Raw genomic sequence first — 27,459 nt, 5'->3', positions numbered from 1 at the left:
ACAGATGGCTCCCAAAAGGAGAGTCAGAAAAGCTTTTTGCAGGCCCTCACTCAGACTAAAAAAAAATCCAGAAAACTAACTTTGCATCCATTGTCTCAGCTGAACTAACAGGGACTATGTTAGCAGTAAACTTTGCTTTGGAAGGGTGATCAGCTGCCATGGCCATCCTCTTTGACACCTTATCAGGGCTGCAGGCAATTTACAGTGGCAAGTCTGACAGCAGAAATATTTCAGAGGGATAATTGAGTTAGTCTGGGTATGTCTACACTACCACCCTAGTTTGAACTAGGGTGGTAATGTAGGCAACTAGAGTTGCAAATGAAGCCCGGGATTTGAATTTCCTGGGCTTCATTTGCATAAAGCCGGGTGCCACCATTTTTAAATGTCCGCTAGTGCGGACCTGTGAAACGAGGAGTAACGGTAGTTCGGACTAGGAAGCCTAGTCCAAACTACCTAGTCCGTGCCGCGTGTAGCCGCGCGGCACGGAGTCTACACTAGCGGACATTTAAAAATGGCGGTGCCCGGCTTTATGCAAATGAAGCCCGGGAAATTCAAATCCCGGGCTTCATTTGCAACTCCGGTTGCCTACATTACCACCCTAGTTCGAACTAGGGTGGTAGTGTAGACATACCCTCTGTGTGACGGGGCACCGGGCTCTTGCGCGGAGAAGCGCGCAGCACCCCACACTCTCCGGCCAGCCAAAGGTGGGGAAGCCTCCGGCGAGGAGGACACCGCTACAGCCAGGACTGGAGAACGGAAGGAGCCGGGCTCGGGGCACAGTGCCAGCTACGGGCTGCGCCTTGGCACACATGCCCAGGTTGTACCAGGGCAGCCGGGGGCTGGGACGTCTCAGACGGGGCTTCCCCACGGCTGACGTCATCACCCCGTGCCCCGGGAAGGGGGCGGGGCCAGGAGGAGGAGGCCTTTCAAAAGACGCCCGGAACAGGAAAGAAGAGGGGAAGAGAGGTGAGCCCAGGAGAGAATGCCGGGAGGACCAGGGCGAGGCAGCTTGGGACCCGGAGGACCAGGAGGAAGTGACCTAGGATGGGGAACAAACCCTCCCCGTGTGTTGGTGAGTTTCGGGGAACGCCCCACCAACCGAGCGGCACTAGGATGCCACTGCCTTTAAGAGTCCTGGGTCGGGTCTCAGAGTGGGGGTGGGCCCGAGTTCCCCTGAGTTCCCCTCCCACCTCACAGCAAGAGGCACCTCATCGACGAGGTTGAGACTAAGTGTGCTACCTGCGGAGCCATGAACTTTGCCATAAAGCGGGACTGAGGTACGGGGAGCACGAGTGAGGGAAAGGTACACGGGCGGCTAGCCACAATGATGAATAGGTTGTAAGCGTGAGGGGTAGCCCGACTTGTGACAGTCTGCAACAGGAAAAATTAAAAACAACAACAAATAGTCTGGTAGCAATTTAAAAGACTAATAAAACAGGTAGATGGCATCATGAGCATTCATGGGCAAAGCCCGTTTCTTCAGATGACTGGAGTGTTGGATGTCCAGAACCAAGACTAAATGAGGGAAGGATGGGGAGGGAGGACAGCGGGGGAAGAGGCAGTGGGTAGATCAGTTTCAAAGGGAAAGCTGTAACAGGAATATTGTTCTTGATGAAATATTACTGCTAACAGAACTGGTGCAACTGGATATAATAGCTTGGATTCTGGGGCATACCGAGATAGCAGGCAATGAATTAAGGGATGAGCAGGCAAAGTGCTAATAAAGACAAATAAGCTGACCAACTTTCAAGTAGGAATAAGAGATCCTCCGGAAAAGGGCTTTATTCCGGAGGATCGCGCCAGTCTAGACGCTTTTTTTCCAGCTTTTCCCCAAGCCGGAAAAAAAGCGGTGGACATGTTTATTTAAATCCGCGGGGGATATTTAAATCCCCCGCGGATTTCCCTATGCTGACTTACCTGATTTGCATCCCTTTTCCGTAATTTGTGGCCAGTCTAGACGTAGCCGTAGTGTCCTGGCCCAGGGACCAAATCATTAAAAGGGAGAATCCCAAGTTACAGAATGAGAGAGGGAATGCAATGTAAGCAACTGATGGAAAGGGGCACTGAAGGGGGCAAGAGCTAATACCTAGTTTGGATTACAAAAAACCCCAAAACCTCATGACTTTTTTGGTTGCTCGCAATTGCAGCATAAGAACGACCATACTGAGTCAGATCAAAACTCCATCTAGCCCATTACCCTGTCTTCTGTAATCATGTATGCTGTGTCTACACTGGCATGAATTTCCGGAAATGCTTAAAACGAAATACTATTCTGTTTTCAGTTTTTCCGGAAAAGGAGCATCTACATTGGCAGGCTGCTTTTCTGGAAAAGCCCTTTTTCCGGAAAAGCATCTGTGGCCAATGTAGACGCGCTTTTCCGGAAAAGAGCCCCGATCGCCATTTTCACGATCGGGGCTTTTTTTCTGGAAAAGACTACTAGGCTGTCTACACTGGCCCTTTTCCGGAACAGTGTTCTGGAATAAGGACTTATGCCCGAGCGGGAGCAGAATAGTTTTTCCGGAATAGCGGCTGATTTTGTACAGTAGAGCATCGTTGCTTTTCTGGAAATTCAAGGGCCAGTGTAGACAGCTCGCAGCTTATTCCGGAAAAGCGGCTGATTTTCCGGAATAAGTGGCCCAGTGTAGACACAGCCACCATGATTCAACCCTGTGACCCATTCCCAGCTTCTTGCAAACAGAGGCTAAGAACCCAATCCCTACCCATCCTGGCTAACCGCCACAACTATAACTGTTTGACTCTTGTCACAAGCCCGAAGTACAGTCAGGCTAAAATGGAATGGAACAAACACCAAGGGAAAGAATGAGAAGTGGAAAAAAATTAGGGGCTAACTTTGTACAGAAAAGGGATCTCTTGTAGTGATAACACAGAGCCAGGTATCTGCTTTGCATTTCTCAAGCAAACTTGTTAGAAACTTATTAAATAGCTAGATTCAGTTTGAAATGATGGATTTGAAGTATCATCCAGTTGGATTTTTTCAAAACCATTCAAACTGTTTTTTCATTGAAATGGTTAATATTTCTTCTCAGCCAAACATGAAATGAAGAAACATGCTATCTACCATTGGTCCCATTATTGAATCTCCGGGATTTCCATCACTTCCTTTTAGTCCAGTTTCTCCTGGCTCCCCCTAAATGAAAGAAAAAAAAAAAAAAAAAAAAAAAAAAAAACCTTGATTATTTACTGTCTTCACTCTAGGTTTTACAGAAAAGTACCAGCTTCACATATTTATTCAATTTTGACACCAAAATGACAGTAACTGAAGGTCTGCACACTAAGCCACAAATATTTTAGGAAAAGCTCTTTCTATCTCATTTCTGATCTCCACAACACAAAAAGCTGTTGTGTTGGTACAAGATGGGAAAACCTCTCTCCTGCCAGATGCCCTATAGGAGGGTCAGTATTTCCCAAAAAGTGGCCAGTGGAGAACCACAACTCTTTAATTGTCCACCCCAATATATATTCCCCCCATTTTGGGGGGATCTTGTAAAGATCTTAAATTGCAAACTTTCTGCTGAAAATTATCAATACCATGAAAAGCACCATTAAGAGCTCAAGCAACATTCCTACAAGATTTGTTGCTCGCATAAATGAGGCAGGAGACTTTCTTTGCCAAGAGACAGTAAGAACTGTGTTCATAGCTTTCTGGTTCCAAATTAAGTGTCCTATAAATACTACTAAATCTGACTAAGTATTTGAAACACAACAGTTGCCAACAATGGCTAACACAAAAACTGGGATGACTTCCGAGAGACTGAGACGCTCGCAGATTTGATGATATGCAAACTATGTTGGAAACTATTTCACCTGACTTCATTATGACAGAATAATTAGAGGCTTCTAGGATAGAATTACTAAGCATTGTGCTTGCCAAAGAAGTCGTCCCAATTGGATTTCTATCCATTCCAATATACCACAGAGAAATAGTGGCTGGCCTAGAAAGACATTTCTCTAAGGCTATGTCTAGACTGCAAGCCTCTTTTGAAAGAGGATCTTTCGAAAGATACTTTCGAAAGAGCCTCTTTCGAAAGAGAGCGTCTAGACTGCACGCGGAACTTTCGAAAGAGCAAGCCGCTTTTTCGAAAGAAAGCACCCAGTGAGTCTGGATGCTCTCTTTCAAAGAAGCCCTATTTACATTCAAGAACGCCTTCTTTCGAAAGAAGCACTTTCGAAAGAAGGCGTTCTTCCTCGTGAAATGAGGTTTACCGCCGTCGAAAGAAAAGCCGCGTACTTTTGATTTAATTTCGAAAGAACGCTGCTGCAGTCTAGATGCAGGTGAAGTTTTTTCGAAAAAAGGCTACTTTTTTCGAAAAAACCCCTGAGTCTGGACACAGCCTAAGTGATGGACTAACCATGAGAAAAAGGTTTGTCCATTTCTTAGAAAGTTCTTCCTAAAAGAGTAACTTGGTGTTTACAGTTTTCATAAACAATTTGTTTTGTCATATCACATCACTAACGGAGGGCCTGATTCAAATAAAATCAGTAGAATGATTTCAATAGGTTTAGCAGCGGGACCATGCAACTGAGTTGAATGGGAGTTTTGTTTGAGAGGAGAAAAAAAAAATCAATAAGAACCCCAGGATTTGACTCTGCACATACAAAAACAAAAATAATCCTTCAGTGTTGCATAGTCTAGCCTGCCTTCCTAGCCCAATATCTTTCCTTTCCACCCTGGGAACGATAACAGGAATTCTCCTCACTCATTGTAAATATAGATGGCAGTGCCTGTTTGAAGTAGAGGAGGGAGGAAAAATTTGGAAAGCCATATCTTCATTCCTATCATCTGCAGCAGGGCTAGAATCTTGGGATTTGTAGTACACCCCGGTCCAGTCAAAGAATGACAAATTAACAAAAGACAAGACACCACAGTCACAGTGGAGGCTCTTATGTTGATCAAGGATGGAAGAAAGCAGGATATAAATGGCCCTAAATTATATTATCAGGTATGTGTTTGGTTCCAGTGTGATATTAAATGGCCTCAATACAAAATTACTATTCAGGATTGACGACCCCCCCCCCCTTCAGCTCACATATTAGGAGTTACCCCTCCTCTGAATCATCTTACCCTCTCCAGACTCTCCCCAGTCCCACCCACATACCATTAGGGGAGTGAGGGTACATGAAGAAGAAAGTCGGAGAGAGCTCCTCTTCTTCTTCCAGAGTAATAGGGTCCACCAACTATCTTCTGGGTGGACCCTCCCTCATGTTTACCTATGGGAACTGACCTCTTTGAGCTTCTCACCTAAGCTGGGCTCTAACCACAAATTGCAGTGAAAACCTTTATTCCTAGTTTCTGTCTATACTCTAATAACTTACAACTAGGTCTCCAGGATGCTGCAAGTAAGGCTCTGACACCTTGATGTTCTTGCCCCAAAGGAAAAGTTCCTTCCCGTTCTCACACTGGCAATTGCTCACACCCACAGAATCTTGGAAACAGTTCAAACTATACCTCCATTATCAGATAGGGCAACAGTGAAAGAAAAATTGCATCTGCATGCCCTCAAAGCTTAATATAGAGGAGGAGTTAAGACAATCACCTCTCCTTTGTCCCTTTTCCCATAGTCTATCCAATGGTAGCAGGGAGCAATGGAGAATCTTTTGCCCCTCAGTGTGAGATGTAGGATAGGAGGGGGAAAGTCTGTCAGAGCCCCAAAAATCCAAGCCCATTCCTCCCTTCGGGTATGTCTACACTACAAAGTTAATTAGAACTAACAGCCTTTAAATTCGAAATAGCGGAGCGCTTAATCTGAACTAGGTAAACCTCATTCTATGAGGAGTAACGCCTAGTTCGAATTAAGGGCTATGTAGCCACTTAATTTGAACTAGCTGGAGGCTAGCCCTTCCCAGGTTGTCCTACCATGCTTGTGCCAGTTGCAAGCCTGCCAGCATCCAGCTAGCAGATCCTGCACCTGGCATGAGATGAGCCAGCCATCTGCTGCCACCCAGCCCTCCACCTCTTCCCAGGACCAGGCTGGCGCTGTAGTGTAAACATACCCTTTCACTCCTTCTCCCACAACCCCAGAGGTCTAATGTTTTTTTCCTTGCAGGGCTAATCAATCATCCTCTTCCCCTGCTGAGATGGTGGGTGGCATTGTATTGCAAAAGGCTAAAATTAAACCTTTTAGCTTTTTCAGTACACATGTGAAGTTCCAGCTTTTACAGGGCCATTTTGGGTCGCTCTAGCAAAATGTGCTTTCAGTGAAACAGCAAAGCAGTTATTCTCCACAATATGAAAGAAGACAGGCACAATATCTGTATTAAACTAATTGGGCTAGGTTTTTTTTAATCACTAACATTGCAGCTTTAGCTCTGTTAACTTGAATAGAATCTTGTAAGTGCCACCTAGTTCAAAACATTCAATATCCTGGCTCCATCAGACAAACCTCAGATGATTTACCTTTGGTCCAGGCAGTCCACGAATGGATGGTCCAGGGCTACCATCTGAGCCTTTTTTTCCAGGTTCACCCTACAATAAAACAATTTAGTATAACTATGAGTAAATGCTTTTTGTATATGTTCTAATTTATGTATTGTTCAACCTTAGTATAAAATAATCAAAATGTTTCAGATCAGTTCTGCAATATTTGGTTAAAAACATTTTCCCTCAAATCTGCAGACTCTAACAAAGCTGTTAAAGAACATGGACTGAACTGCAAGTCTGAAATGAGCACTGATTGAACATCTTATTTGGAAAAAATAATGCTAACTCTTATGATGGTGCTGATGGTTGCCTTGATCAGCTAACAGCTATTTTGCTATAGAAATGTGAGATTTGGATGGCTTCAGGGTGCAGGGGATATATATATATTGTGGCAGGGTCAGTCTCCTTCCTGAGATCCTGACCACTGGTCTGTCCACTGTCCCACACTTTGAGGGCTGCAGCAGGGCCCTCACCTGCTGAGTTTTTGTCCCTGGGCCTTCCTGGCCTTTAGCATAAAGGATGTTGTATTGGGCTGAAGCCCTGGGCCAGTCACAGCTGACCAGAAAGCCGCCTTCTTGCCCCGAAGGCTGGGAGGGGGTAAGGGAGCCCTCCAACATCCCCTGCTCAACTCCTCACCTCCCCCTGTAGCCTTTAGCAGGGCTGGTGGTTCCTCCTGCTCCTCCACGCTGAGTCTTCTTAACGCTGGGTTGTTTTCCTCCTCTCCATGCCCATGCCCATGCCCATGCCCATGCCCATGATCATGATCATGATCATGATCATGATCATGATCATGATCATGATCATGATCATGATCATGATCATGCCCAATCAGCTTCATCTGGCCTTTAATTGATTTGCAGTGGCCCTTTATCAGCTGCCCCTAATTAGCCAGGATTGCTGCTGTTTCCTCTGCTTGAGCAGCCTCTCTCCCCTTCCCCCAAGTCCTTTAACCTACTCTGTCACAACATCTATAATCTATATCTATATCTATATATATACAGGGCTTGACAAATAGTGTAATCTACTCGCTCGTGGCGAGTAGATTACACCTCGGAAGAGCCGGCGTGGAGCGATCTGCAGAGCGTAGAAATGCTCTGCTGGTGAATGGGGCTCACCGCGCCCTGTGTGTGTGTCTATATATATATATAAAAATTATACATGAAACTACATTAAATGAATGTTAAGGTTGCAGACCCTAACCTTGGGAAATGTCTGAATTAACAGTGCTTTTGCAACATGAATATGACTCCTTTAAAATAGTGTTTAATTACATAATCACTATTTTTTCCACAGAACCCATTGCCCATTCAGTGCACAGGATGAAAATATACTTTTTTGTTTTGCCAGCTTAACATACAAATCTCAAAGCTTCAGATTTGTCAATAAATGTATATCCTAAAAATTCCAGAGGTGTTTGTTTCGTGTAGAAAAAGAAGGATCAAAACTTACTTTTGGTCCTGGAGGCCCTTGTGATCCTAAAGCACCATCTACTCCTGGGGATCCTTTTTCTCCTTGATCACCCTGACCAAAATACAATATTTTCATGGATTAATTATTTCAAAGATTTTACATTTTATAGTGGAAAAAAAAAATCCTGAGTGCTTAAAGTTAGGGAGAAAGATTCAAAAGTATTTAGATACCTAAGTCTCATTTCTGCCTTTTGACTATATCCTGTGAGATTCCTAAAGCCTAAAAAGTAGCCTGATTTTCATACTCCCACCTCAAGGTGTTGAGCACATTTACTTCACACTGACTTCAATTATAATTTTGAACTTTCATTTTAGTTCCTGTTTCTCATTCTGCCACATATTCATGCTGAGAACTCAAGTTCTACTGAGATCAAACATTTAAACTTGTGAAGCTATTACTTAACAAAGACCATAACAAATTAAAACACCATCCACTGACCTGTATTTAAACAAGAACATTTAACTTTGTTATGTTTCTCAAAGATGGATATTAATAATTCACACCTTTTGGCCAACATCTCCTTTTCCAGCTGGTCCCTCTAGGCCTCTTAAACCAGGTGCTCCTTTTTCGCCCTAATGAAAATGATATCAGTTTATTAATCCTCACATTGATGTCTAGACTATAGAATAAAAATCCTAACTATTAATGTTCTGAGAACTAGCCTGGGTCAATATGCTTTTCCTGGTTTGGCAAGATCAAGCTTCCATCATACTCCAAAAAGTCTATTTTCTCAGCTATATCCAGCATAGCTGAAACAGTCAGTCCTGACAGTCTCAGGAAAAAAAATATCCCAACAGCTAATATTTTTATGAATATAATACAATTTAACATTAAGTTGCAAAATCTCACCCTGCTTTCTATACTCCTTGAAAGATCCCATACCTCAGCCTTTAGTCTGTATTAGTTGTGTCCTTTATAGTAGCACTAAAAAGAAGTATGAAGCAAAAAGTGGATCTGTACTCTTGCTTTTGAAGATGTTCATTGACCTAGACTGACAGACTGCACAAGATCTTGCAAAGCAAACTAGATGCTGAAGGCCATACTAATCCCCTGGTGGCAGAAAATCTGAATGAAAGAGGGGTTTGGGGACACAAGATGTTACTCATCTACTCCCCCACTCTGATGGAGTATGTGTAATGGGTGGGAGTGAGAGAGCAGAACTCCAGAGCTGGCCAACACAAAATGGACAGGTCTAGGGTTGCCACCTTTCAGGTACAACTTAAAAAAAGGGAAATCCCAGATGATCCAGAACCTATAAGACTTGACAGCTAGAAGTGTGTACTGCTCGTCCACACCTGGACAGAGCTCCTGGGACAGCTACCTTAAAAATGGATGATCCTGGGAAAACCTGGAGAGGTGGCCACCTTTGTAAGGGTAACTTGACCAGTTGCAGACTCCATCCCCAGTGCCACTTTGCTCTAGGGTGGCTCTATGGCTAATTATCCAGATTTAAAACTATTTTACCTCAACAGACCCTATATGTAAGGGCAAGTAATGGTGTCTACTTTCCCCAGGAGATATATCTCTCGATTGTGCAACTACTCTCCTGAGAGCAGAGGGATCCAATATACAATGAAGTCTGAATTTGATTGTCCTATCTAGGCTAAAGCTTTTGCATCCAGCAAACAAAAATACTAGCTTACCTTTTTCCCATTATTTCCAGTTTGTCCTTTCATTCCTGGTTGTCCTGGTTGTCCTGATGTTCCGGGATCTCCCTTCAATGGCAGTAAACAATTATTTCCCAAAAGCTTAGTGTAACTAATGCACTTTGTACACTGAGGAAGTTTCATTTTGTTACAATATTGGTTATTGGGCAATATTTCTGTCCAAAAAGAGACTCTTCCTAATTAATGCTCTGCAGAATAGCATTTGCTGCTAATCCCAGTCAAGAAACCAAACTAATTCATTCAATTTGGAATACATATTTTAAATTTCTTTAAAAAAAAATCACACCTCTGTCAAATAAAGTATCTCTAGATTTCTTTTCACATTCCCAACTGCCTCCCAGAGACCACCTCCTCTCCCACACAGACTGCATTCTTTCTCCCAAAACTATGGCTCTATTTAGGTAAACCCTGGGACAGGTTGTGCTGGCCTGGAGATTTTTCTTGCTAGCTTTAAAGAGACTGGGATGTAAAGACTGGGTCAGCACTTTAGGAGGAGGACCAGACATGGGGAAAGGTTGGGAGCAATCATGCAGTTAGCTGAGTGAGAGTAATACAAAAGTTCCACAGGGTGTTGCTTCTTTGTTTACATATATGACTAATAAGGTGGAGAGAATAAAGGCATAGTGGGGTTGGGTGTGTATCAGGAGTGATAGAAAGGCTACATGTGCATCCCCTTCTATCAGATCTCTGTTTGCTCCTCCCCACTAATCACTCTCATATCTTATATATAGTAGCCCAATGTCTGTGACTCTGTAAGGCTTGGTGTTGCCTCTGGGAGGTGCTGTTGCCTCTGTCATGTCCTTTGCATCCTGCCGTGGTACTCGGCTGACTTCTATGCCGCTTAGCTGGGCCACTGCGTGGGACCAAGTGGCACAAACAGCCGTTTGGGCTCCGCACTCCCCATGCAGCACAGGGGTGCTGCATGAAGAGTGCGGAGCCCAAACAGCCATTTGCTCCGCTTGCTCCTGCGTGGCGATCCCTCTGAGCGGCGCAGAAGTCAGCCGAGCGCCACGACTGGAGGCGAAGGGGGATGGGGCGGTGACATACATGGGCAAGGGGCGGGGCCTGGATGAGCATGCATCCCAGACGGAGACAGAGGACAGTGGAGGAGAACGGAGAGAGAGTGAAAGGCAGGAGGGGAAGAAAAGAAAGAGAGAGATGGAGAGAGAGGCAGGAGGCAGAGGAGAGCTGAGAGAGAGAGAAGGGGAGGCAGGAGGAGTAGGAGAAGGAGAGAGAGCGAGAGACAGAGTGAGAGACCGGAGGCTCAGGAGAGAAGACTGAGATAGAAAGGGAATAGGACATGGAGGAGAGACCCGAAAATCCTGTCTTATGACGGGCTAATTGGCTAGTATCTTATATAATCATAGAACACTAGAATTAAAAGGCACCTTGAGAGGTCATCAAGTCCAGTCCCCTGCACTTATGGCAGGACCAAACACCATCTATATCCTCCCGGAATGATGCTTATCTAACCGGTTGTCAAATATCTCTAATCATTCAGTCAAATATCTCTAATCATTCATTTGTGACCGTTGTTCTCCCCTTTGTGAGCATCATGCCATCACTTAAACATGACTTATTTATAAATAATGTGAATAATGATAGAAATTGAATTTTAAACAGTTGAAACTCACTTTGTCACTGAAATCCATGGATATAGCAACTCCTTATTACAATTTATCAGACACATTTTGTAGAAAATTTGGACAAGATTATAAAAAAATAGGCTCACTTTTGGTCCAGGTACTCCAATTCCTGGTGGTCCTGGATCACCCTTATGTCCCGATTCACCCTCTTTTCCCTAGTAATGAACAATTATTTGTGTTTAGTATAAGTACAGAGCTTAACTTTATTTATTTGCATAGCAGCTGGATTTCTCAGGTAAAGCAGACTGAAAATTGACGACAAAACAGTTTTCAGTCAGAAAATACAATTGTGTCAGCTGAATTGTTTTGCAGGAACATATAGGTTTTTTTTCCAATGAAGTAATCAGCAGAAAAAAAGTCAATGAATCATTTTGACTTTCTAGTTTTATTTTGATGGTGAAAATTTTTCTTTTCTTTTTATTCTTTTATTCATTTTCTTTTTACTTTAATATTAATATATCAATATTTACATTATTGAAATGAAATATTTTGACACAGTGAAACAAAAATGTCTTGATAAAACCAGATTAGGTTTTTTTGGTTCTTCTGGAAATTGATATTTTTGCTTTTCATTCTGATTTGGAACAAAATGAAATTTTAAAATAACTGAATTAGTCCAAGGATTAGAAATAGCACTTTCGCTCCAGCACTATCCGTTAGCTTTTCATGGTCTTAACAGAGACCATAACTTTTGATCATCTGTTCTCCCATGCCAAACCATACAGTATACCTGTGGTTCCTAATGTCCATCCTAAATGCAAAAGGTCCAGAAAGAATTTAACAGGCTGCTTTCAATAAAATAAGCATTTTTGTGGAGGAAGTTAATCACAATGCCTATTTTTGCTTTTCATTTCATCTGCTCCTGTCATTCCACATTCTCTCTCAGGCATTATGCCTTGTTCTCTTTGCCCCTGAACATTCCTGACTTGAAATACCAGTCCTGCGTGAAGTCTTTGCCCTCACACCCTCTCCCCCCCAGATAGAACCACTAGCTATTCTGAACAGCTGGTGGCTCCCTCTAGGTGCCCGTGGTCCTGGCAATGGGAGGAGATTTCACATGCTCCCTCCTCCCCCACTCTCCTTAGGTCAATCAGAACCTGGGGTGGGAGGAAGCACGCAAAGTCTGCCCCTGCCCTGAAAAGGAGCACAGCACTTAGAGTCACCTGCCAGCTGAGCCGCAACTGGTGGTTGAGTCTAAATGCCGAGTTCCTTGCAAGATGGAAGGAGACTTGCATGCTTTCCCCCACCCCCAGGATTGACCAGCTGGAGCTGGGGGAAGCATGAAGACTCTTACTCCCTTCCCTCCGGCACATGGTGCTTAGAATCAACCCTAGCAGTTGACTCTAAGTGCCATGCGCTCCCCCGTCCCTAGGCCCTGATTGGCCTGGGTGCGGAGGGAGCAGCAGGACCTCCATGGGCTGGATAAATCTGCTTGGCAGGCCAGAACCAGCCTCCAGAGGCCCTTTTGCCCGCCCCCGATGTAGAATATCTGGTTTCTCCTTCCACAGGAGAAAGCTGTTGCAGTACTTGAGAGAAAGTTCCAAACATTCTGTTCTCAGGACACATCAGAGCTTAATTCACCCACACACCACACTGTCAAGGGAATTTTCCCACAAAGACGAAATACAGATTGTGATCCAAAAATGTACTGATTTCTTTCTATTGATCCCACAATGGAATTTGCTTTAAAAGCACTGGAAGTCTGGCCTTGGTCCCTTGAGGTGGTTATTAATATTCTTCAGTTGCCAATTCTCTTGAAAATTACCTTTGGACCCTGCACACCAATGCCTTGAGACCCTTTTTGCCCAGGTATACCTTTAGGACCTTGGATACCCTTCAAAGAAAAGAAGGAAGAAGTTAATGAAAGCTGCACTTCTACTGGTTCAAGGTAATAAACGGAATGTATTATCCTCCAAAGGAAAAGAAACCCTACTGGCCAAATCAAGAGTTCCTTACTCAATTTTCCCTCAGTGTCACACACGTGGATTTAACTGAATTACCCCAAGTTCAGGTAGTGGCCTCTGAGAGGACAGGGCTACACACCTATCAACTTTTGAGTTTCTATTGTGAGCTGTGAGGCCTCTGTAAATTATCAGAATTTCAGGTGTACTGAGCATTCACCCTATAAAAAAGTTCCCTACTACATTATCCCATGTGGGGATCTCAGGAAGTCTGCATGGATTCATCTAAACAATTAATTTTTCTACTGACTTGATCTCAAGACAATTGAAATCAGAGTCTTTCCATTGATGTCAATGAGCAATGGATTAAGCCCTGTCTGGTATTTTTAAAGTATGTATCACACTGGTGTTTTGAGTCTAGACATTAAAAATTAGAGAACAGGCCAAGTATGAAATCTAGGTCTGGATCTAAATTTTGCTACTTCTACAAAGCTTAGGGCTGGGCCTGACCCTTTTCCTATTGAAATCAGTGATACAACCATTCACTTCAACATAGCTAATAGGTTTTAGTTTAGGCTCCTGCCATCTAATAATGATCACAGAATACTAGAACCTTGAGAGGTCATCAAGTCCAGGCACCTACTCTCATGGCAGGAATAAGCACCGTCTAGACCATCCCTGATAGATCCCTATCTAACCTGCTCTTAAATATCTCCAATGGTGGAGATTCCACAACCTCTGTAGGCAATTTATTCCAGTATTTAACCACCCTGACAGTTAGGAAGTTTTTCCTAATGTCTATCCTAAACATCTCTTGCTGCAATTTAAGACCATTGCTTCTTGTCCTATCATCAGAGGCCAAGGAGAACAATTTTTATCTCTCCTCCTCGTGACACTCTTTTAGATACCTAAAAACTGCTATCATATCCCCTCTCAGTCTTCTCCTTTCCAGACTAAACAAGCCCAATTCTTTCAGTTTTCCTCCATAGTTCATGTTCTCTAGACCTTTGATTATTCTTGTTGCTCTTCTCTGGGCCTTCTTCAATTTCTCCACATCTTTCTTGAAATGTGGTGCCCGGAACTGGACACAATACTCCAATTGAGGTCTTATCAGTGCAGAGTAGAGAGGAAGAATGTCTTGCTCATAACACTCCTGTTAATGCATCCCAGAATCATATTTGCTTTGTTTGCAAGTGTCACACTGTTGACTCGTATTTAGCTTGTGATCCTCTATGACCCCTAGATTCCTTTCTTCACTACTACTTCCTAGATAGTCGCTTCCCATTGTGTGTGTGTGAAACTGATTGTGCCTTCCTAAGAGAAATACTTTGCATTTGTCCTATTAAACTTCATCCTCTTTACCTCCGATCATTTTTCCAGTTTGTCCAGATCATTTTCAATTATGACCCTATCCTCCAAAGCACTTGCAAATCTTCCCAGATTGGTATCATCTGCAGACTTAATAAGCGCACTCTCTATGCCATCATCTAAATCGTTGAACAGAACTGGCTACTGCAGAACCCCGCTTGTTATGCCCTTCCAACAAGATAGCAAACCATTAACAACTACTCTCTGAAAACAGTTATCCAGCCAGTTATGCACCCACCTTATAGTAGCCCCATCTAAGTTGTATTTTCCTAGTTTATTGATAAAAAGATCATGTGAGACCATATCAAATGCATTACTAAAGTCTAGGTATACCACATCCACTGCTTCTCCCTTATCCACAAGACTTGTTATCCTATCAAAGAAAGCTATCAGATTATGCAGTATATTATGCCAAAACTAGGTATTCAGCGGAATGTATTCTTAACTAACTGTAATATCAGATTTACCTGGCTTCCTTGACTGCCAATTCCAGGTGGTCCTATAGGCCCTTGTGGTCCTTCAGGGCCCCTTTCACCCTGCATGGAGAAACCTTGTGACTTGCAAAATAGTGATTTGTAACATCATCATGTTTAGGTCTGAAATGCTTTCCTCACATTCTACCATACAGATTAACTTGTAAAGAATCCAAAAGAAAACACCCATGAAGAGAGAGAGTATGGGACACAGAGTATTTGGACTAGCTTTGCCATTATTTTTACCAAACAGCTATTCTATTTACGGTTTATTCAGTGTTAATAACAACACCAAATCTTTGGAACATGAAAAGTCAGTAAGAAAATGTGTCTGAATTATTCATAGACAGCAACTTTAAGGAAAATAAAACAAACGAAAATATACCGGTAAATCTTACTCCAACTCAACATAACTTAGTTAACAAAATTCTGTTCTAATAAATAACAGGAGTAATTAGAAGTTTTCTGAAACTTGCATTCATCCAATCCACAAGAAAATTAGAATTACAAAGCAGAAGACTGAAGTATACATCCTAAAAATAATACCTCTGAAGTATGTCACAGAAAACTAAACTGTAATGGTGGTTTGAGAAGCAAAGCTAATAATTGGTTTCAACTATATTTTAAGTTACCTGAAACTGTTTTTGCAGTTGCATTTGTTACTACAGAAATCTGGCTGATATGTGCATGTTACAATACTTTCAATATCATGAATGGGAAATGTCTGTCTTTTGAGTGGACATGAAAAGAGAAGAAGGATGCAGGAAACCTGCCCTGGCAGAAAGGGCAGGGACAACTGCAGTTCTTATGCTCAGGGGAGACATTACCTTGAAGGTGCAGGGGAAGTGGGATATGCTAAAAGGTAATGCAGACTACTGCACACAATTAGTTATTATTTTGCTAATTTATAACATACACCAGATTCAAGGGCCAAATTTTCCAAATAAAGCACTTAAAGACTAGCTCTTTGATACACATTTGAATGCCTAAAAAGTGGCCTTATTTTCAAAAGGATGAGAACCCATTGCTTCATTTTCAGCACATATTTTAGAAAATCATGGCCTTTCCCATGGCGTAAGTCTCAGAAGGGTTGTCATGTTAGTCTGTAGCTGAAAAAACTTAAAAAACAAAGAATGGTCCTGCAGTACCTTCATGACTAACAAAAAATGTAGATGGTATCATGAGCTTTCGTGTGCACAACCCACTTCTTCAGATGAATGGAGCAAGGGGTCCAGAGGCACAAATAAATAACAGAAATAGAGGGTAAATTGAAAAAACAACAAACAGTCGGATAGCACTTCATAGACTAACAAAGCATGTAGATGACATCATGAGTTTTCGAGGGCATAGCCCACTTCTTCAGATGACTGGAGTGTTGGATGTCTAGAACCAAAATAAATAGGAGAGACTGGAGGTGGGTAGAAGAAGGAAAAATTGTGAATGGCAGGAGGGGAGGTGTAACGAGAATAGGCAGTGGGTAAAAAATATATATCAAGGAAAGCTGAGCTGGAAAGCAATAGGAAAACCAAATAGTCTATAACAGTGGTCCCCAACCTTTTGGGGCTGCTGGGTGCCTGGGGGCGGGGCCTCTCACATGCCATGTGCCCGGGGACGGAGCCGCTCACATGCCACGCGCCCAGGGGCGGGGCCAGCCCAGATCATTCAGTGGGCGCACATAAATGCCCCAGTGGGTGCCATGGCACCCGCTGGCACCACGTTGGGGACCACTGGTCTATAAGCACCTAAAGACAAGATAGTCAAAGGGGGAAGATAAGAACCATTAATTAGCAAACAACAAAAAGTCAGAAAACACTGATGAAAGATCTAGATGGTATCATGAGATATTTCAAAGACAAAGAACCATTGTCGCCTTCATTGTCTGATAGGTAGGTAATGACCTAATCATCCAGTATCTTTAATCCAGAGGTGTGAAAATTAGAGGGGATGGAGAGGGAAAAAAAGAAAAAAATCTTGTCTATTAGCATGTCCATGCTAAATGAGGCTAATAGAATGGGCTATAAGTGCCCAGTACTCAGCTTTTGATATCATTAGGGTGTTGAATGTAGCAGCCCATCATGTCTCAAGATTTTTTTTCTTCTCTTTCCCTCCCCATTCTCTCGTTTTGCTGTTTATTTGTGCCTCTGAACCCCTTGCTCCATTCATCTGAAAAAGTGAGTTGTACCCATTAAAGCTCATGATACTATCTACATTTTTGTTAGTCATGAAGGTGCCACAGGACCATTCTTTGTTTTTTAAGTTTTTCTCGTTACATGGTCCATTTTCATTGTTCCATTATGACAACAGGGCAGTAAAGAATCTTAACCAGTTTCCTGGAGATTCCCATGTGAGGCAAGGCTGGCAATACAGACTTGGCATTCTAATTCCATGCACAGAAGTTGCGGCCATGGTCAAAGCAAGGGGCTCTGCTCCAGTGATGCCTGGCTGACAGAAATGCCCTTGAATGCTATCATGACAAGTGCCAACAGAAGCTGGCCAGTCCAAGAATTTGGGAACTTAAATGTGGGGTAAAGTCACCGTTGTCCACTTCTTCCCCCTCACTCCCAACTGCACAGAGCACAGTTTGATTGCAGCTGAGAGCTGAGCCCCATATATCATCAATCAATAGACTTACCAGGGGGGCCAGTTATAAGTATTAGAATAGCATAGTACAGTTCAGCCCACATGCAACTATACGATATTTACATTCTGCTTCTAGATCACATAAAGAATTAAACACTCATTACTTGAACTATGTCAGATATGTTTTAAAAAAACACTTTTTGCCACACCTTATCACCTTTGATTGACTCTCCTGCTATTCCAGTCGGACCTGCTGGGCCCTCTGAGCCTTTTTCACCCTGGAAATACATAGTTTTGATACAAGATAGCTGGCTTTAGGACTTCATACATTTACATTTCTAGAGCAAATCAACAGAAAATCAGAGTAGATGATGTCTGCTCAGAAATAGTTTTTTCAAACAAGACAATCTATCAAAAGACTCCTTTGTCACAAAGAGAAGTAACTTAGGGTATGTCTACACTACCACCCTAGTTCGAACTAGGGTGGTTAATGTAGTCAATCGAAGTTGCAAATGAAGCCCGGGATTTAAATATCCCGGGCTTCATTTGCATCTTGCCGGGCGCTGCCATTTTTAAATCCCCGGTAGTTCGGACTCCGTGTCCGCGGCTACACACGGCACTGAGTAGGTAGTTTGAATTAGGCTTTCTAATTAGGCTTTTGTGGAATGAGGAGTAACGGTAGTTCGAATTAGAAAGCCTAATTCAAACTACCTACTCCGTGCCGCATGTAGCCATGGGCACGGAGTCCGAACTACTGGGGATTTAAAAATGGCGGCGCCCGGCAAGATGCAAATGAAGCCCGGGATATTTAAATCCCGGGCTTCATTTGCAACTTCGATTGACTACATTAACCACCCTAGTTCGAACTAGGGTGGTAGCGTAGACATAAACCCCATTGTTTGCATTTATTCTGTTAGAACATGGGTTCCCAAACTGAGGGGCATGAAGAAATTCTAGGGGGTGGGACCCAGCCTTCCCCCCCCCCCATCAAGTTTTGCTGCCCTGTTCAGTTCCTTTTTTCCTTTTCCCTTTTTTTTTTGTTTTGTTTTGCTCAAGAAGTTTTGCTGCTATTTGGGGGGGGGGGGGAGGGCGTGAGGGTTTTTCAAAAATCAAAAAGGGGGGCGTGATGCCAAAAAGCTTGGGAACCACTGTGTTAGAATAACTGTAGCCTAAAAGAGCTTAAAAAGAATTCTCAGGTTTAGCTAGAGTAATAAGAAGGAAATGCAATACCAGAAAGAAGACTGGTACACTTTTGGGCTATGTCTAGACTATACTCTATTTTTGAAAGAGGATATGCAAATTCCATGGGAATTTGCATAACTTCTTCCAATTCACTTTCGAAAGTTGATCTTTCGAAAGTGAAAGTAGTCTGGACCTGGGTTTTGGGGGGGAAAAACCCTTTTTTGAAAAAAAAACACTCTTCCTTAAAAAATGAGGTTTACGGGGGTTTTTTCGAAAAATGATTTTTTTTCCTGAAAAAAAAACACATGTCCAGACTACTTTCACTTTCGAAAGCTCTGCTTTCAAAACTGAGATTGGAAGATCCTCTTATGAAAATCGAGTGTAGTTTAGATGTACCCTGCGTGTTTCAATGGTAGTCATTTCTTCTTGTACAAAACAGCAGACAGAGTATTTATGTGGGACTAGGAAGTGAAATTTCAGTTCAAATTTCATTGCTAATCTTTCTGGGTTTTGTGTCTGTTTCAAGAAACTTTATTAATCAGCACATCTGTGTATTTTATTTTAAGATGGTGATGCCAGGCTGTAATGAGGTATATGCCCGTAAAGACTCATCCTCACATTCTGGAGTGCTATTCAGACCAGTGAGAGGTTGGTCACTGCTTATCCTGTTAATTCTGAGTGCCTTCAAATGTTCTGCTGCTGTGAGGAAAGGTGCCATGGAGTCTGATGGAGAAGGTTCCATGCTGGTTTCTTCCCCACTGGTGCTATCTACAATTTAAATGGATCTGTCCTTGAAGCTTCTGATTTGTCATTGAATGGCCAATTGTTTATCATTGCCAAGTGTCTGTGACTGTGCCTGGATGAAGGCACCAGCCTTTCTTTTGTCTGGGTAAAAATGCTTGCCCACAGCCCAGATTTGTCTGGTTCAAATACATTTTAGCCACATCATAGATATAAACTAGGACAGTAATTTATTACTGTATTTTGGAGAGGGTGACATTTCTTTTAGTGGGACTCTTAAACTTTTTAAGAGAATGTGAAATATTCCAGAAGTACCTAAAATGGCTTGGAGAATATATTCCATTGACTGACTTTCATCTTTGGAGCTACTGTGTTCCCAAGTCATCTCAGCACTTTTGAAAACCTCATTCACAGTATTTAAGAATTTTAGTGTAACTTTACCTTCTGGCCTGGAAAGCCTTCTCCTGGGGGTCCTCTTTCACCTTGCACACCCTCAGGACCACGAGGCCCCTGATGTTAAAAAAGAAAGAATAACCTCAGATGGCATGTGCAATTAAGCGTTTCCTTACTGCTGCTATTTCAAATTCACCACTACCATCCCACCTCACTTGTCATGGAGCTGAGAACAGCCAGGGCTACAAGAAATTTGGCAACAGCCTACTTCAAGCAAGCAATTAGAACACAAGGAGCAACTGCTTTAAAAGAGTTACATAACAATGGGCCAATACTAAAATTATGTGAACAATATAAAAAGATATTTTATTGGCTCAATTTCTGTGTGCTAGTACAGGATATTGTAATTGCCTTCATTATTTGTATAGTGGTAATCTCTAGAGACTTTGGCAAGGTTTCAACCCCCAATGGGCTAGACATTCTACAAAAATAATAAATGACTGTCTTGGATCCTAAAGAGCTTATAATAATAAATGTACTCCTGACTGCTTATTACCATCAACTCATAGAAGATTTAATTATGGGCACTATACATAGAATAAATTAGTTTCTATTTAACTCATAAACACACATTCTACATTAATAACATTTGTTTTTAATCCCCTTTGCACAATTTGATCCCTCACCTGGTTTGATAAAGGAATTATAATGCATAAAACAATAATATAAAACGAGTTACAAGTAACAAGGGAGTAAGGTTGAAAGAAGAGGCTCTTTAAATACGTTAGGAGAAAGTGAAAGATGAAATAGAACGAGTCCTCTACTTAGTGAGCAAGAAGAGCTAATAACTAATGGCCGAGAAGGCTAAGATGTTTACTTTTTTGTTTTACTTCATTCTTCACTAAAAAGTTTAATTGGAACCAGATATTCAATAAAGGTTAATAATATAAAAAATAGAACCCAAAATAGGGAAAGATCAAATTAAAGAATATTTAAGTAGGTATTAAAGTCTGAAATTCATCTTGGAATACTTAAGAAACTAGCTAATGCAATTTTAGAACCATTAGCAATTATCTTTGGGGACTTATGGATAAGAGGTAAGGGCCTGGAGGACTGGAAAAGGGCAAATATAGTGCCTCTCTTTAAAAAAGGAGAACTAAAAGGATCAAGGGAATTTTAGTCTGTCAGCCTAACCTTGACATCTGTAAAAATACCAAAACAAAGTATTAAGCAATCAGTACCCTAAGCACCTAGGGTATTAAAGGATCAAAAACAAATCATGCCAGACCAACCTAATTTCTGTATTTTACATGAGGGAAGCGAAGTAGTAGACATGATATTTCTTGATTTTAGTAAGGCTTCTGACCCAGTCCCATATGACATTCTCCTAAGCAAACTAGGAAAATGTAGACTAAATTAAATGACTATAAGGTGGGTGCACAACTGGTTGCAAGACTGTACACAGAGTATTTATCAATGGTTTTCTGTCAAACTGGAAAGGCATGTCTAGCATGGTGCTACAGGGGTCAGTTCTGGATCAGGAACTCGTCAGTATTTTCATTAATGACTTGGACAAAGGATTGGAGAGTCAAGATATATCATGTCTACTGCTTATAACACTGAACCGGAAGGGCTTATAAGAACTTTGCAGGACAGGTTTAAAATCAGAGATTTGGTCTGAAATCAACCAATTCAATATAGACAAATGCAAAGTACTTTATTTGGGAAGGGAAAATCAAATACACAGCTGCAAAATGGGAAATAACTGGCTAGTAGTACTATTGAAAAGGATCTGGGGGTTCTAGTAGATCTCAAATTGAATGAGCCAACAATGATGCAGTTTCAAGAAAGGTTAATATCATTCTGTGGTTGTAGTGGGGCACTATTTTGAAACCCAGGAGTGGGCAGGCATCACTTCTAAAAGACCCTCCCCCACACTTGTGGGAGGGACAGCTGGACCTGGGGATCAACTGATTCCTTGGGACAACTAATGAAAACCAGGGTCAAGGTGTGCAGGCTAAAGATTTATAACAAGGGAACCGGATGGGGACACCAAGCAGAGAACCCAGACAGCGCCCTCTACTCCTCAAAACAGTCGATGGAGCCAGTGGACGCCACCCAGAGGAACTCTGCCCGGATGCGTGAAACCAGGAAGGAATGAAATTATGTCCAACAGTCGCAGAGCACCCCCTCGTCCAGCATCTTCCTCCTGGTGGTGTAGACGGCGGCTTTCACCAGGGCCAGGAGGAGGTTAATAAGGAGGTCTCGTGGTTTAGTGGGGCCACGGATATGGTGCGCATAAATAAAAAGGTGTGGAGAAAAGTGAAGCCAGAACCTCAGAAAGAGGGGCTGCAGCCTGGCGCATTCTAAATATGCATGCACCAGGTTTTCCCTCATGCCGCAAAGGAGGCAGGTGTCCTGGATGGGGGTGAACCACGCCAAGTACATGCCTGTGCTCAAGGTTCCATGAAGGAGCCGCCAACTGATGTCCCCGATGGGCCGTGGAATTAGGGTAGAATAGACACTGGCCCATCGGGGTTCCCTATCCTCCACAGTCTTAAGTAGTCCTCCCACTTGGGGTCAGGGCAGGACACTAGGGTGGGGAAATGCAAAGTGTGGAGCATGAGCATGTATAGATGTTCTCTTGGCACAGTTCAGAAACAGACCAGCTGCAAATCTTGCAGCCGGCTGGGGGTCCAAGGGTGGGAGGGCTGGGGGAGTCCACAGAACAGGGGCCTGATAATGATGGATGGAGGTTTTGCAGGAAGGCGGGGGCGGGGTGTACTCTCTCGCAGGGACTGCTGCAGGAAATCGAGAGCGGGTTGTGGCAAAGCTGCCTTCACCTCCTGGAGTAGGAGCAGGGAAGTTCGGGGGGTGGAGAGCCCCATGCACTGAGTGAGCGCTCGGGGAGCCACCCAGTCCCCCCTGTCATAGTCCAGACCTTGGTGGTTTCTGCCAGGATCAGCCTCTGGCGCACTGAGGGAGACTCCGCCACCTGAACACACAAGGATGGATTGCAGAACAGGGGTTCTGCGAGGAGGTCTGCTCCCTTGGTGGCCACAATGGACCTGGTCACTGAGAACAGCTTCCAGGTCTGGAGGAATTCCTGATAGAATTCTGGCAGCTCAGAGAGGTCTCGCGGAAGGCCCTTTGGGTGGATAAAAAAGAGCTGCCAGTCATATCAGAGCCCTCGGAAGTGGAGGAGGAAGACACACGCCAAAGTTCTCCATGCTGGACTACCTGCACTAAAGAGGAGTCTCTGCAGGACCTGGAGGCAGAAAGTCCAGACCTGGCTGTGTACGCAGACAGAGGGAAGAGACAGAACTCCTGCAGAGACCCAGTGCAGTCCTGGCCAAAAGAACTCCAGAGCTGCCCTCTGGAACTTGGCCAGAATCTCCAGGGCCGGGCTCAGGGTATTGAGCCGGTGACAAAGCATGGACAGGACCAGCTGATTTAACAAGCAGTCCTGTCCATCTCTACAGCCGCTCACCCACGCTGGCCTCCAAACCTTGCCAGTTCTCCAGCAGAGAAGGATGCGTGGCGGATAAATAAATGCTCAGATAGAGCAGCAGACCTGCACTCCACCTGATGGCCTGAAGCATGGGTGGGAGGGAGCCTGCCCGCCACCCGTCCCCGACCACCAGACCAGAGCTCTTGACCCAGGTAACCCAGGCAGAGGAGGCTGCCGAGTAGATGGCTTGGCAGGCCTCCACCTGCACCAGGGCACCCAGGTCCTGTACCATGAGGAGCACATCATCGGCGTATGCCAACAGACCCAGCTGCAGCTCTGGATCTTGGAGCACCAACCCTGTTAACCTCCTGCGGTTGAGACAGAAGAAGGGCTCAATCGCCAGAGCATACAGCTGGCCCAACAGCAGAAACTCCTGATGTACTCCCCTCCTGAAGCTGACTGACTCGGTCACAGTCCAGTTGAGCCTGACCAAACACTCCGCGAGGGCATACAGCACCCGGAGAAAACCCACAAAACGGGGCCCAAAGCCGAAGGTCTGCAGGGTGCCCAGGAGATACCTGTGGTCCATCTTGTCGAACGCCTTCTCCTGGTCCAGGGATAGGGGGGCGAACAACAGACTGTCCTTACACCCAAGCTCCAAGAAATCCCAGACCAAATGCAAGTTGTCAAAGATGCTATGGCCAGGGACGGTGTAGGTCTGGTCGGGATGGATCACGTCCACCAGCACGGACCTCAGTTGCAGCAAGATGGCTTTTGCTACGACTTTGTAGTCTGTGCTGAGGAGCGAGACGGGATGCCAATTCCAAAGGTCACAGAGGGCCCCCTTCTTCAGCAATAAGGCGAGCACAGCTCACCTGCACAACAGAGGGAGGACCCTACTCTCCAAGGACTCGGTCCAGATGGTGACGAGGTCTGGGCCGAGGATGTCCCAGAATACACGGCAGAACTCCACTATCAGCCCGTCCATGCCCGGGGTTTTATTGTTGAGCATGAGACGGAGGGCTTCTGAGAACTCGGCCAGAGTGAGAGGCAGCTCCAGTCGGTCCTGGTCACCAACGCTGACTGTTGGGAGCTTGGTCCAGAGCACCTTGCAGGCATCAGCTTCGGTTGGATCCGGGGAGAACAAACAGGCGTAGAAGGCCCTGGCCCTTCCACGCATCTCCACCGGATCCGTGAGTGCTTTTTGGCCCCCCTCTTTTTCTCCTGGGCATAGAAGAAGCGGGAGCCATGATCAATCTCCTGAAGAAGCTGGATGCGAGATCGAACAAAAGCTCCCCGGGCCCTGCGATCTTCCAGGGCCTGCAGCTCCTCCCGCTTCTCCCGGTATGCCTCGCGGAGGGGCGGATCCTCGTGGTAGGATACCAGGCACCTCCCAAGCTTCAAAATCTCCCGTTCCAGCTGCTCTATCGCCGCATCCCTCCGTCGGCTGGCACCCTGGGAGTAGTCACGGCAGAAGAGCCAGGCATGCACCTTCCCCATGTCCCACCAGTGCCGCACCGAGGGAAAGGAGGGCTACTGCCCACGCCAGGCCTGCCAGAACTCCCGGAAGGATGCCACGAAGCCCACGTCCTCCAGCAAGCTATTATTAATATCCCAATAGGCCGGCCCCAGCCTCTCCGCACTAAGAGAGGCTTTCACGGCCACCAAATGGTGGTCCGTGAATGGGGCCAGCTTGATGCTGGAGGAGTGGGCTCGCGCCAGATGGAACCGTGATAGATAAATGCGATCCAACCGGGAGTGGCTTGACCGATCACCCCCCATCCGGACAAAGGTGAAGGTGGTCTTGTCGTCCGGGTGGTAGTCTCGCCAGACGTCCACCAGGGAGTGCTGGTCCACGATCTCCCTGAGGATGCCTGCTGCGGCCTGGCAGTTCACGAGTCCTACACGGTCCCGGTCATCAAGGGTGGTGTTGAAATCCCTGCCCAGGACCAGACACTCGCGAGAATCCAGGGTGCCGAGGAAGGTGGCCACCTGCTGATAAAAGATGACCTGGTCTGGGCCTGTGTTCAGGGCATGGACATTGACCAAGTTGACCATCAGCCCCTCTATGCGGGCCCGGACGTGCAGCAGGAGGCCCGGGACAACCTCGGCGGTCCCCAGTACCTCGGGCTGTAGAGCAGGGGAGAACAGGATGACCACCCCAGCCGAGCAAGCGCCGAGGTGGCTAAAATGCACCCCATCCCCGCACTCCAGCCACCAGCCAACCTCAACGGCTGGAGTCGTGTGGGTCTCCTGCAGGAAAGCCACCGAGTACCCTCTCTCCTGAAGGAAGGAGAGCACCCGGCTCCTGCGGAGACCTGCCCTACAGCCCTGAACATTCAATGTTGCAATGGTGGTGTACTTCTTAGTGAGGGCTGGTGTGGATCCTCATGGGCAGGGTGATCGTTGGCCTCCCGCAGGCCCCGCAATAGGCCGCTCCCCGACCCTGAAGGCGAGGAGAGCGTCATGGAACTTGCAGGCCCGCCGGTAGGCTGCAATGTCCTGCCTCTTGGTCCCTCCCCCCTCCTGCAAAAGGGCCCTTGTGGCCCCACAGGATGGAGTGAAAGTCGCCCCAGTGCTGAAGGGCCAGCTCCACCTTCCCCTTAGCCTTGTGTGTATCCATGAGGAATTGGTGGAGCTCGGCCCCCAGCACTGAGGGGGCGCTGGACGTTTCCTCTGTCTGGGCCCCCTGAAAGACCTCGCGGGCCACAGAGACGGGCAAACCGGGGTCTGAGCCCCAGTGCGGCGCCAAGAGCGACAGTGCCGCACTACACACCCCTGACCTCGGCAAGGGGAGAAGCGGCAGAGGGAACAGAGCAGCCCCTATGGGATTGGGGACTGGGTATACAAATACCACCCCCGAGAGCTGCCCACAGGTAGTGGGAACGAGACAGCTCCCACAGAGGTGGCAATAGTAGCGGGATATGAGGGCAATTGAGAAGGGGCAGGCATCACAACAGGGGCAGGAGTGGGGGGAGGGTGGGAGGGAGATAACGGGAGCAGATTCCATGGCAGGGGTGGGAAGAAGGGCAGGTAATTAAGTTCTGGAATAGTCTTCCAGGGTATGTCTACACTAGCTCGTTAATTCGAGCTAGGTAGGCAAATAAGGGAACCGGAGTTGCAAATGAAGCCCGGGATTTAAATATCCTGGGCTTTATTTGCATGTTCCTGTCTGGCCGCCATTTTTAAATCCCCTTAGTTCGAATGAACTGCCCACGGCTACACACGGCAGTTTAAAGTTAATCCGAACTAAGTCCTTACATCCTGGGCTTCATTTACAACTCCGGTTGCATGATTTGCCTACCTAGATCGAATTAACGAGCTAGTGTAGGCATAACCCCAGAGAGGTTCTAGAACCTCCATCACTGGAGGTTTTTAAGAAAAGATGGGAATACCGGTCGGGGTAGTATACGTTTACTTGCTTCCGCTTCAGTGGAGAGGGCTGGACTTTTGATATCTCAAGTCTTCATTTAGCTGTACATTTCTATGAATCCAGGATTAAGAAAAGTTTGCAAAGATTTTCTACAATGTTTACTTTGGATTTTTGGCCATATATTACATGGCTACTGCAGTATTTTTCATTTCAGGTTACTGATAGAAAGGTTTTTTACTTCCCTTCCAACTTCCCCAGAGTAGTTCTTCTGGGGAAGAGAGATGCTATTCCTGAAAGTGTCCATGGCAGCATTAATTAAGTGATGTTATAGCACTAGTTTTGAAGTAAAAAATGATCATAATGTAAAGAGGTGACATTTATAGAGTGGGCATGTCGGTGGTATCTAAGAGAAATAACAAATATTTTTTATAATTAAAATGTGTGTGATAACTATTAAAGTAATAGCCTCTATTGGTCCATAATATAAAGCAATGTAACTCTTCTGCTTGGAGATGCCAAACTTTTCTGAATTGCTCTTTAACTACTATCTAACAGGAGAGGCAACTGAAATGCATGTTACATGCTCTGTTTGTGTATTGCTGTATGTGTACTATCATTAGAGTTCTGGAAATGCAGCAATATGTCAATTACTTATTCTTTTTTAGGTGGAAAAAAATCTACAAAACACAAATATGAACGTGTGATTATTTAAATTAAGAATATTTTATTGCATGTGTAAGGTAAACTCAGTGCCCCAATTTATATAAATAAAACA

General features: G+C 44.8%; 1 protein-coding gene across 1 annotated transcript in view; it reads right to left on the bottom strand.

Moving 5' to 3' along the window:
- Positions 1-27,459, bottom strand: part of COL28A1 (collagen type XXVIII alpha 1 chain) — a 131,037-nt gene that overhangs the window by 60,315 nt on the left and 43,263 nt on the right. Inside the window, exons 14-23 of the mRNA XM_006114506.5 lie at positions 19,909-19,977; positions 17,754-17,822; positions 14,959-15,027; positions 12,988-13,056; positions 11,309-11,377; positions 9,553-9,624; positions 8,413-8,481; positions 7,889-7,960; positions 6,416-6,484; positions 3,080-3,148 (exon numbers count right to left, since the gene is read on the bottom strand). Of these exons, the coding sequence (XP_006114568.3) occupies positions 3,080-3,148; positions 6,416-6,484; positions 7,889-7,960; positions 8,413-8,481; positions 9,553-9,624; positions 11,309-11,377; positions 12,988-13,056; positions 14,959-15,027; positions 17,754-17,822; positions 19,909-19,977 (696 nt within the window). The remainder of the gene's footprint in view (positions 1-3,079; positions 3,149-6,415; positions 6,485-7,888; positions 7,961-8,412; positions 8,482-9,552; positions 9,625-11,308; positions 11,378-12,987; positions 13,057-14,958; positions 15,028-17,753; positions 17,823-19,908; positions 19,978-27,459) is intronic.

Source organism: Pelodiscus sinensis, chromosome 2, assembly GCF_052426305.1.
Source record: "Pelodiscus sinensis isolate ZL-2025 chromosome 2, ASM5242630v1, whole genome shotgun sequence".
NCBI classification, from domain to species: Eukaryota; Metazoa; Chordata; order Testudines; family Trionychidae; genus Pelodiscus; species Pelodiscus sinensis.
Note: the sequence above shows the minus strand (reverse complement) of the source record. Positions and strands in the feature narration are given on the sequence as shown.